The sequence below is a fragment of the Takifugu rubripes genome, chromosome 8, assembly GCF_901000725.2.
Source record: "Takifugu rubripes chromosome 8, fTakRub1.2, whole genome shotgun sequence".
In the NCBI taxonomy this organism is placed as follows: Eukaryota; Metazoa; Chordata; class Actinopteri; order Tetraodontiformes; family Tetraodontidae; genus Takifugu; species Takifugu rubripes.
The window spans coordinates 18,118,298-18,130,412 of NC_042292.1; the positions used below are offsets into that span (position 1 = coordinate 18,118,298).

The following is a 12,115-nucleotide window of genomic DNA, read 5'->3' on the forward strand; positions in this document are numbered from 1 at the left end:
CCTTAGTTTTCAGGACATCCCATAACTATGAATTAAACGCCGCATTCATAAACTCTGAAGGGTGTAATTTCACACTTTAGTGTGTTTTCTGCTAAAATACAGCCATAATTTGTCCGCTAGCACGGTCGGGAGGAGGTAAATACCGAATATTATCCCGGGAAATAAAAATAGACGATATCCGACTGGATCCCGGTTGTTTTCCTGGCGTGACAAGCGCTTGCTTTTCCAATCAGAAAGACTTTTATTTCTCCTCTCTGGCTTTTTACCGTCACGCTATGGGTTCAATCCCAGGCTGGAAACCCCAAACATGAACCTCCGAGGGGGCCGCCGCCGTAATGAGCGAGGAGATCGGGAGACCGGCCAGATGTTGGGATGCTAGCTACCAGGCAGGAGCCGCCGACGACTGTGCGTCATCTGTTGCAGGAACCCCCTGAAACAGATGCGGGGAGTCTGTTTCCACCTCTCACACGCGCCGCTTTGTGCTTGGTTTCAAAGCGTTCATTTATAAGTAATTAGCCTCTCCCTCGCCGCGTCCCGGAGCTCGTGGCTCCCACAATTAGATAAGCCCACTCCACGTCGCCACGGGAAACCTGCTATTATGAAAAGGATCCGTTTTGTATGACTTAACGTTTCCGCTACCGAGAGCAAACTCGCCGTCTGGCAGAAACTTCTGCAGACTTGAGATCAAAGGGAGGGTTCTGGGGGGGGGGATTGAGCATCAGACGGTGAAAGCGACTCCTCCAACCTCGTGCTGAACCCAATTACCTCCAACTTTTAGGATTTGAACCTTGCGATGGCCACCTGCGTTCTTTTCTCTAACCACCGGGACGTTCGGGTTCTGGGACGTGTATTTTTAGCCCTAAAAATACCTGAAATCCATTTCTGTAATTACTACCTACTCCCGGATCCTCAGTAATCACGTTAGGACGTCTGAGCCGGTCGCCGCTGTTGCTTCGCCGCTCTATTTGTAGCCACGCTAAGTAAAACAAACCCTCCCAACGCCACAGACGAACAGACGAGGACTAGCTTCCCAGCTAATCCGCTCCCTAATGTTCATGTCCAACACGATGCCCCGTCTCCTCTTTCACCCACGTGAACGGACGGCGGCGGGGCGGCGGGGGGGGTAACACGATGATAAAGGAGCGGCGGTTTAATGGAGCTTTTCTGGACGGGCCGGCAGATCCATCAGGAGGTGGAGAGTGGACGCAGCCAGACGCTACGGACGCTACGATATCATCCGACATGACGAGGGGTGGATGGATGGAAGCTGGGGGGGCGTCTATGAAGGTCAGCCCTAGATACGTGCTCACATGGATGGAAAAGAGGTCAACGACACGTGACCATTTAGGCAGACGTGTGATGGATCGAGACTGGACCAAAGTCAGCAATGGTCATAAAAGCACGGTGAGATTAGCCCCGCCCACATACCGCGCCGCTGCTCCTCCGCGTCGTTCGCCACGTTAGCTAACTTCAGGGCGTGTCTCCGACTGATGATCCAAGACTCTGGAAAAGCAAGGAGACTTAGAAGGAAGCGGCGGAGGAGCCGGTGGAAGCTGCTCCAGCCCAATGTCGCGGTCCGGGCCCGCGCACGGCTCTGGACAACGCCGTCAAAGTGTTCCTGCTTTTCCATTCACCTTTTATTTAGTCTGATCGCCCCCGTCTGATGCTGCTTCTTATTTCAGCAGAGAAATAGGATGTCAGCCGAGATGGATGGGGTGCTGGCCCCAACTGAGGGATGGCCTGCCACCCCCTCACCACGCAGCTGATCTGTATATGATTCCCGGTTCGGAGCGGCGCTATGGCGGCCCGTGATGGATGGCCAATCCTGATGAGGAATGGCAGACGGAATCATGTGATGTATAATCGGGAATCACGCAGAACAAATGAACATGCCACATTCTAAACCGCCTGAATCATGAGCCCGCGCGCCAAAACCGACAGCCGTCGTTCAAAATCCCGGCGCTGGGAGCAGAGCGGGAGCGCCGGCGCGTCTTTGCTCCTGCAGCGATTTGATTTTTGAGAAACTTTTCAGCAAATTCTCCTCACACGAGGGAGCGTGGCTTCGAGGCGCCGACAAAGAAGTCGCTGTTCCGGGGCTAAAAATCCAAAGCCGCGCCGCTAACAGAGCTCCATTGTGTCGCGGTATTAAAGGGTGAGCAAAAAGGTTGCGTGCGTGCGTGCGCACCCATGCGAGTAAAATCGCTCCCAACTCTAATCCCAAACCTCGCTCCTTCCCCCCAGAGAAAGTTGCCCTCTACAGAGGTGCGCCGGGCATGTGATGAGCGCGCAGCCTGCAAATAAGCATGTAGCCTACATTTCTAAGCCTCCACATCAAAAGGGCTTCGTGCGGCATGCAAACGAGTGTTTCGGCGTGGGAGCACGGAGTCGAAGTTGCTAAGTAAGGTATTAGTTCAAGGTTTTAAACCCAGAAGTAACACGTTTGCTGAGATTAGCGTTTAGCCCTGGCAGGATACAGGATCTGCTACAACAGGAAGTTGCCGCGGCGGCCGGCCGGATCGCCTACCTTGCTACACAAACCGCTATCGGCTAGCTGAGGTGGGTGGACGGACAAACTAGCCAACTCATAACAATCAATCAAAACGTCGGTGAGAATTAGCTTGTGTAGGACGGAGCAGGTTCCATAGGATTAATATAAGCCTGACTTCCTGTTTGGGATGAGCAAGGAGACAGGAAGCAGTGTGCATCCTTCCCGTCGTGAGAGGATGTGCGGGGCGCGATCTGTGATGCTGAACCAGATAAGCACTTCAGAGAACGGTCGGACGGCTTGTTGAGCAGCGAGGCGGTCTTCCGATGATTCCACACACCAGTTGTCAGGAAAAAGCAAGCGATTTTTTCATGGGTGATCGCCTGGTTATGAGCTATTAATACGAGCTGCCTTCTCCGGACGTCACGCAGCACTTCCACTTGGGAATATCTTGGGAATATCGTGGGAATATCAGCTCCATACATTTAACACAGTTGCCTTTTTTTTTTTTTTTTTTTTTTTTTACAGAGGATGATGTCGGCAATTCCAGGACTCGTCTTTTCCTGCTCCGGCAGCAGACATTTTATATCTTTCGGCTAATAACTTTTGCGGCCGCACTTCTTTTTTTTTTATCACCAATTTGTGGAATTTAATTATCAGCGATGTTGTCATGGAAGCACTCCTGGGCATAGATCATCTGTCCTTGAAAGCAGCATGTTTGGGTAAAAGATTTGCTCGGCCTGTTAAGGAGCCTCACTTCAATTTAGATAATTGTGGGAGGTTATAAAACGCAGGGAGAACGATGAATTTTTCAATCTGCTCTGAACCCAAAGATCCTTCGTGAGCGCTTCAATAAAAAAAACATCGTTTCTGTGCGGAGCTCCTCGCGGTGCCCGGCGCTCTTTAGCGTGCGATGCGCCGCGACCCGTGACGTTAGCATGCGGGCGCAGCTGCGGGCTGGACCGCATCCATGTGTGGCCCAGTTCTCCCAGTGAGCACGCTGAGGTGACGCATGCTAACGGTGGTGGAAGCACATCGAAACACCGCCGCAGACGTGCAGGATTGCACAAGAATATGCTAAAAAATCAGCGAGCTAACTCCCCTTTCCCCGACGACCGGGACAAACCTGCAATCTCAAAGGTTCCTTGTGCCATTAAACCCCCTCAGAATGTTCTAGTTTGGCTCGTTACAGTAAAGCTTTAGCTAATTCCCAACAGGAATTTCGCCAAGCCGCTCAGTTACTCAGTAAACATCAAACGGTGAAGATGCCATGAAGATCCGTGGACAACGTGCACAACGGCATTTTGAAATGTGCACAATGTGCTGCAAATATCCAAGGAAATTCCAAGACTTTTGATCTCTAAAGTCACCTGAACTGTGATCAGATCAAAGCATTCCGGCCAGATCAAAGCAAATGGAACCAAACCCAACCGCGGTGAACGGGAAAAAGTGAGTATCCAGACGGTTCAACAGTTTTCTCTCTTGTCCGCGGCTCCAGTCATGGCTCAGCCCGGGGTCGACCTCCTGACCTTTACAATGAGGCGGTGCTTTGCCCGTCCCGTTGATGTCCGAGCGTCCGTCTGAGGGCGGCGGAGGCGGCGTTTGGGCCCCGGCTCCACCGCCGTCGTTACCCAGACGCTGTTTGGAGAGCAACGAGACGCACTTAACTCCAAATTGCATGTTTTCCTCTTCTGGATCCGTTTGCTCCGGGAGTTGATCAAATAAAAGGCTTTATCGCTCGGCAGTCACTCCGATCCCTCTTTCATTCCTCCGCTGTCTCTTTATCTGACATTTATATCTCTTCTCCAGCTCCATCAATCCACTTAATGCAACATTTTACTATCCGTGTCCATGCGGCCGCCGCTGCAGCGAGCGTTGTGCCGGCCAGTGAAAGGGAACGTCGCATTCAGGTTGGTGCAGAAGAGTCTCGAAAATATCATAATTGGGTTAGAAAAGCAGCCGGCAGAGGAAAAGAAATCAGCCTTGAAAGCAGCAGGAGGAACGGGCTCAGGAGGAGAACGCCACAGTCGAATGAGTTCTGACATTTCTGAAGGCAAAGACAAAAGGCTGCCCCCACCGCTGCCTTTAATTACAAAAAGAACAATGTGGCGGATAAATTACGCCTTTGAAACTTTTATCTGAGCGGCGCTTCGGCAAAGATCTGCCAGGGTGGGAAAAGGCTGGGCTGGAGGCCGGGAGCGCCGCTACAAAAGATACTTCCGATTTAGAACATGGACTCGTTCTGGTGTCGGGGTGTCGGGTCGAGGCTAAAGGTGCCGCCTTTCATACGTTTTAGCTATGTACGGACCACTTCCTTTCAGGAAACCAATTAAAAACATTCAGAATTAACACATCCAGAGCGTTCCGCTCAGGCAATTATCACCATCCCACGTCGTCTCGAGGTGATGCCGTCTCCGATATTCTGTCGACTTTCATTTTACGTCGATTTGTAAAAAAAAAAAGCATCAATAATCTGAGCTGTTAAAACCAAAAGGATTAAAGTAAAAAAGAGAGTAAAACAAATTGAAAAGTAGAGAATTTCTCGGCTCGCTTCGGTGACCTTTCTCCCGTTGACGAGAGCATCCGAGTGTCTCCCGTTGGGAGCTTGTGGACACGCGTCGAATGGAGACTATTAAATCTGTAGCAGAAAATAAAGACTGGACGTTGCTAGCGTCTAAAATAAAGAGCCTTACCGAGCCTGTTGTCCAGAGCACCGAAGTCCAGAGAGTACTTCACCACGTGGTAGTTGTTCCACACGTACAGCAGGTTGTCTCTGGGATTGTAATCCACGGCAGCGATGTACTGGTAGGAATTCGGGAAGGGGATGTCCAGGAAGCCGTCTTTGCTCAGCTCCGTGTTGTAGATGTAGTCGATTTTATTCCCCGTGGCCTCGTTGTCGTCGTCCTCGTACACCGACTTCACCACGTACAGGATTCCGCAGATCATGAAGGCGTTGGAGGCCGAGCGCTTGTCGTAGGCCGTGTCCCAGGTGCCCTCGATGCGGAGCGTGTAGGGATTGAGCTGGCTGATGACCATGCGCCCGTTGTTCTGCTCGGTGGCGTAGATCACCCACAGGCCGTTCTCGTCCACCGCCAGGTCGATGTCCGACTTCCCTCCCCAGCGATACGGGGAGGTGTCGTGGTAGTTGGCGTTGGCGATGATGGCCTCGCCGCTCTTGATGCGCGTCCGGAGGTCGAACTTGACGATGTTCCGCGTGCGCTCTTTGTTGAAGAAAAGCGCGCCGTCGTAGACCACGAAGCCCGTCCCGTCCACCCGGTGCGGGAGCTTGTAGGTGGTGGTCGGCCTGCCGGCGACAAAGTCTTCTTTGGAGGAGTATTCGGTCAGCGTGTCGGTGCGGTACGGCGTCCAGGGCATGTAGTAGATCTTGTCGGAGGCCTGCAGGGGGTCCTTGCACCAGGCGCCTGACTGGTGGTCCGATTCGAAGAGGTGCTCGCTCTGGTACACCCTGCGCAGAAGCCCCGGGCACAGGAATACTGAGGAGCCAAAAGAGGGGAAAGACAAGCACAGAGTTACGTTGTCAGGCAGTCACAGGGGCACCGGAGGGCGTGGGACTAAAGGTCAAAAGGTCATTCAGCTCTGTGGGATGTGAAGAAAGGAGTGGTGACGCCACGCCGTCCTCCGGATGAGTTTGAGACAGCAAAAAAAGAACAAATGTGCTTCATCTGAGTGATCGGGGACGGTGAGATGCAGGAAGATGAGACATGACCAAGTCCAAACAGGGCAACAGACGCTTGAAACGGTTGAAATTGTCCTTTTTTTGGGCGGAAGCTCGTGGCTGATAGAGCTGCTGCCTCCAGAACAAAACGGAAAACAGCGTAATTACATCACCTGTTTAACGATGGCCTGTCCATTATTCCGGCGGCGGTGTGATTTACAGCAGCCAACAGCCAAACCCAATTACACCTGAACCGGTTCGGAGTCAAATCTGATAAAGGCGTCTGGAGGCCGGGGCGGCTCAACGGCCAGAGCTCATTTGGGCTCATCGCGTATCGTATCGGACCGATGCATTTGTGATAATCGGCTTCTCTGGAAACGTCGCATGTGGATTCGGGATTAGGAATACCAGATTCAGGGGCACTAAAGAGTCAGATTAACTGCACTAAAATACCAGTTTGGATGAACAGAGAGCAGGAAAAAGCCTCAGTACAAAGCTGGAACCATAAAAAAAGGAAAAGGCCCCCAAGTAGGTGGAACGTTCCGGAAGATTCCAACGCGGTCCAGTCCTGACCTGTATAATTCTTTAATCGATCAATCAGAGCAGGTTTGGGTTAAAAACAAACTGCAATATTAATATTTTGGTGTTTTTTTTAATTAAAAAAACCATTTCCACGCTTGTCTTCCTTTCTTAAGCTCATGTGCAAAGGCTCCGTTGACGGTATAATCGGCCCGGAGCCTGAAGTCCTGACAGGTTCTTGCTGCCGATCTAACGAGAAGGAAAAGCACGGCGCTCCGAGCAGAAAGATGAGAAAAGCGACAGCGGCAGCAGCGTCTTCCTTCTCTTGTAATCTCTCACGATTAAACATGTTGTCTAGCTGCGGGAGAAAAATGTCGCGAGACGCGTCTCGCTGACACGTCGCCCCGCCACGAACCTCAGCGGCGGCTCTGCTAAAAGCTAACAAGCTCCAGATGAGTTGCACTCAGGGTACGAGGTCGGGCCGCATTAGGGCGGCAAAACGTCGGAAAACTGTGTTTTTAGCTTGTAGCCGACATCCGAAAATAATGAAAGAAGCAGGATAAAAGCAAGCGCGACTTTCATGGGGAATTCCACAAAAAAAAAAACGCCGCAGCAGCAGAAAGTTTCACTGATTCTCTTTGACACACTTAAGATAAACTCATTAATAAGTCAAAATATGAACAAAAGCCATTTGATGATTGTTTTAACAATTCCGATTTTCATATTTGACTGAAGTGCAGCTTTATAGATTTGACAAAGCTGCGTTCAAAACATCTCCTGGGACGCGTGATGTGAAGCTCCGACGTGTTCTGGGCTCCTGCGGCGCTGATAAGCTGAGAATATGGCTGCTATGATCAGGTGTGTATTGACCGGGGGCCCCTGAAGGTTACGGCCGCAGCTATAATCAAAAAACGCTGACAGCTTATTGGACTCCATATTGATTAGTCCCCACCTCCTGCTCCTTTAATATTTTGTTGCTGATAAACCAGAGCTGGAATAATCTTAGTCATAATGGGAGATTAAAATGTCAACGTTATGGGGTTTTAGCGAGGAGCTGGTCCGCGGTGACCTTTTTGCAAAATAACCGACATTCTTATCGACGCTGTTGATGAATCTCCAATGAAAGCTAGCATGATGCAGAATGATTTGCGGGCTGCGGCAGATTAAGTGTGTGAGTTTTGCTCAGATTTCCAACAATGTTTGGGAGCCGGTTTCATTTTCCCCATGAACGCCGCGTTCGACCGCGGAAATGAGCCGTAAAATGAGCGCCAAGCGCTAAAAACCCGCCGCGGCCACCCGTCACCAGCAGAAACGACAGACAGAAGAATCCGGAGGACTCGTATGAAGATGCAGATGAAAAGGAAACATTGTTGGCATTTAGTTACCTTTTTGTTCCACTTCTATTTTTAGGCATGGAAGGAGAGAAAGAAAGAGAACAGGTTATTGATGCGCTAACTGGGAAGGCTAATTCATACTGTAACAGTCACCAATCACAACAAGGGGTTAGCAGAGCAACACAAGAGCCTGTTGGGAGAAGACACGTTAATCACATCGTAAACCCAGTAAACACAAATAATTCACCTTCAGCGCGGCTGCGGTGGGGAGAAAAAACTCTTCATCCATCCTCTACTCTTCAGAAAGGAAGGTTAAAGTGGCCTACATGTGTCAGACGAGTGCTCGGAGAAGCCAAGTGTAGCATCGCGCTACAGCTGGGAGGCTAACGCCCGAGGACGTGTTGACCTTCACCTGCAACCGTCGTCCAACTGGGGCGACAAACGAGGAACGTTGAGGACGGGCTCGCAGTGGGACGACCGGGATGACCCGTCATGTGACATCTGAGCTGGTTCGTCCGTGTCAGGAAAGGGCGGAGCAAGTCACGCCAACCAGGTTGGACAGCGCCACGCGGAAGTGCGACCTCAGCAACGCGTCTCAGCGCGCGTCGCGGCAGGATTCCTGACAATTAGCAGCGAGCCGCGGCTCTGCCGCTAGGGCCTAGCGCAACAAATTGGGATTGTTTCCTTGATTTCCGCTCTTCCGAGCAGGTTGACTGCGGTTATTTCTGTCAACAGTGACCTACATTTAAAGCCTTCTTGATTCAAGAGGCTCATCTCGTTGAAAAGCTACCGCGGCTACCGCTTCTTTGCTCTCGCCGCGCTATTACATCCTCTCATAGCCGCGCTTTTTATGTCAGTCATGGCATTTTGCCGGTCCTGTCCCTTCCCCTCCAGTAATCCCAGTTCTAATAAGAGAGGATTAACCTCTGTTACCAGGGCTTACAAGAGCCCTCTCCTCCAAATGGGGACGGCAGCAGACTGAGGTATGGAGGTCAGAGGTCAGCGGGTGGGGTAAAGATTGAAAGATGGGAAAGTTATTAGCGGCAGACGATGTTAATGCGGGGCAGTGAGCCAATAACAAAAGAGCGGGCGGGGCGGGGCCTAAAGGAGGGAGCGGCTTTCAACAAGTTGGTGGCGTTTGCCAGCCCATAATACTCTCCCCTGCTCCAGCACGGCGCCTCATCAACAGCACACGTCTCAGCTGTCATCCGGGCCCAATAATTCCATATGGAGCGGGCAACAATGGCTCCGGGCTACATCTGAATCACCGTTACTGGCAGCTCAGAGTTGCCAATAACGCGGCCCGCCGCGGACACATATATCAAAACCGAGGGACCGGTCAAATGTCGCCGATCGAAGCCTCTTCCCTTCCCGTGAGCGCCGACCACACAACAGGGACGGAGCGGAGGCTGGCATTTCTGATTGAGCGCTCGCTAACTGCGGCGAGGGGAGAGGAGGGTAATGATCTATAGGAAAAGGCATTAGCAGCTGGGATGTGAGAAGAGGTACACAAAGCGGTCGCCGGGGGAGATGGGGCGAGAAGGGAGGATTGGGATGAAATCCCTGACACGGAAACGCAACTCCGAGGGCTACAGAACACGACGCGACCCCGCTACTTGATCGCGACTTGCTTCCGGGTGGAGGGTCGACTTCTCCGGTTAGTCAAAGACAATTTGTTTGCGCCGCCCGATCCGCGTTTCCCTGCAAACACGGCGGAGCGGATGATGCCGGGACGCAGGTGCGGTTGGGAAAGGGAACTTCCGAATCCCCTGAAACATCCCAGCTCTGTCTCGCTGCCTTATTGGAGGCGACCGGAATGAAGAAGCGCGTGATCCGACATCATTTCGGGATCCTCCAGGAGACACGGCGGAGCGTGCTGTTGCGTCACACGCCGGGGCCCCGGAGGCCCACCTCCTTAGACGCGACAGGACTGGAAAACTGGAATTTTGTGTTGAGCACAAACAGCAGCTGTTCCCCTCTGATCCAAAGAGATTTAACGAGGACGCGGTGCAGAAGGTCCTTCGGGTTTTTTCCCCTCCATCAATTCTATTTTTCCGGAAGGGCCGCAGACAAAACGCATCCGATGATCGTCTCATTTAAACATCATCTAAAAATACAACTCATGGAAAGAATCCCCTCAACTGGGATAATGAAGATGGAATTAATGGTATCACACACACATACACACACACACACACACACACGTGGGGGGGCTGAATATTATGGATTTTTATTATCGTGAACGAGGCAACAAACAAATGGAGGGTTAAGAGAAGTGGAGGAAGTGGCGATTCCAGCCGTTCGGGAGCCTCCCAGTGTTTGGTGTTAGCATGCTAACGTCAGCAGGTGTCATCAGTGCTCGTGTCGGGAAATTCGCGCGAGTGGACGAGCTTTTAAAGTGGGAAACTTTAATCAAAGTGGTCTTTTTTTTCCCGCCTAACAACAGTTACTGCCAATAGGTTTTCCGAAGGTCGCCGACCTTTGCAGTCATTTGCGCACATAAACGTGGAAGCTAATCACAGAGCCCGATACGGAGTCTGGACCAACATCTGGGTCACAGATAGTGTGGATCTGATATTATCTCTATTTGCTGTGCGACTGGACCTTCATTCCGCCCATGGGCGAGCGTGAGCCGCGGCTACAGGGGGGTTCATTTGAATAATTAAGGCTCCCCAATTTCACACTAATGCTTGAGAGGCATCACAATGGCATCATTATCCGCTAATAGAGATTCATGGTTGGAATGGTAGCAACATTTTTCACCCCCCCCCCCCCCCCCCCCCCCATCTCTCTGCTGCAGTACAAACCCTTTAATCCCATCAGGTTTTTAGTTAGTGACACAAATTACGGTGATTTGAATAGCATGTGGCTACGGGCGGGGGAGGACAGGCGAGCCGCCATCCCTCTCCCTCTCCCTCTCCCTCTCCCTCTCCCTCTCCGGGTGCCCTCTTCATCTTCCTCATTTCTCCCCTCTGTCATTTCCCTCCGCCGGCCCTCATGACTCTCTCAGACCGTCATTACATGTTCCATTTCTCAACACCCCCCCCTTCAACCACTTGTCTGCTCTCTTTGTGCTCCTTTCACATGCTTATCCAATCTCCTGCTTCCCGCCGTCTCTCCGTCCCCACTGGGAGCTGCTGTGCTATCTCATAACCTTGACAACGCCGTGTGTCCTATGTTTGTCTCTCTTCGAGGGACAGGTGCAAGGACTTGGAGCTCATCCCACCTCCTTGCAGCCGGGAAAAGACATAAAATCAAAACTACAGCTTGAGCAGGAACAACATTGCTGCTCCTCCCTGATTTTCAAGGACCTTGAACTCGGGAAAGGAAACGTATGGCTGTGAGGGGGCGGGGCTATTTAGGTAGGGGGAGGGGATTGAACAAAGAGCAATAACAGCTTTGATTTGTGGGGTGATCATTAACAGGAGCGACCCCCCTGAAGAAAGCCCCGTCTAATTAGCGCCATATCCCAGACCTAGAGTGTGTGTGTGTGTGTGTGTGTGTGTGTGTGTGTGTGTGTGTGTGCTGCAGAAAACGCTGAGATGAAAGCTCTGCTTATGTTACATAAATGGAGGTCTTGTTCAGCTGGTGGGAGAATTGAGTCCGCCGTGCACGCTGCGCACATTTCTGTTTACGCAATAAGAGCAGGAAGGATCCCGCGTGTGTATTAGCGCGCCGCCCGAACAAGAAGCTGATAGATTACAACAGCTTATGCAGCTATTAGAGGGGGGAAACAGTTCCTACATGTCCACATTCACCCCTTTCACACCGTCATCTATCTACCCTGGTGATCAGAGCCTCCCTGCACAATTATCTTGACTCCTGAATTGGAAACAACAGTTTTGGGGGGGTTTTTTCCACCGGTGTTGCATTTTTTTCCCCCCTCTTTCACATTAACACACTTATTTAAAGGGAAATGGAAGCGGCCTCGGGCTAAGAAGCAACAAAGACGTCCGGTCCTGTACCTCTGCTTATTGAATCGTTCACCAGACACGGAAAATCGCACCGCTTACGCCCGTTAGCCAATTAGCTTGTTGAGTGTAACATAAATACATTAAACTGGCAAACACGACCTCCGGAGAACTGCCGCCACTGCGAGGT

At 51.4% G+C, this 12,115-nt stretch overlaps 1 protein-coding gene across 25 annotated transcripts in view; it reads right to left on the reverse strand.

Annotated features, from left to right (window-relative positions):
• The window catches only part of LOC101078919 (adhesion G protein-coupled receptor L3-like), a 126,633-nt gene that overhangs the window by 37,991 nt on the left and 76,527 nt on the right, over positions 1-12,115 (reverse strand). For 12 of the 25 annotated variants that reach the window (XR_003889381.1, XM_029840929.1, XM_029840921.1 and 9 more), the window contains 2 exons: positions 8,066-8,092; positions 5,179-5,988 (listed from right to left, as the gene is read on the reverse strand). Coding sequence is in view for 24 of the 25 variants with exons in the window: in XM_029840929.1 (XP_029696789.1) it covers positions 5,179-5,988; positions 8,066-8,092 (837 nt within the window). In the remaining variant the exon portion in view is untranslated. The remainder of the gene's footprint in view (positions 1-5,178; positions 5,989-8,065; positions 8,093-12,115) is intronic. The other 13 variants (XM_029840926.1, XM_029840938.1, XM_029840942.1 and 10 more) reach the window with 4 other exon arrangements.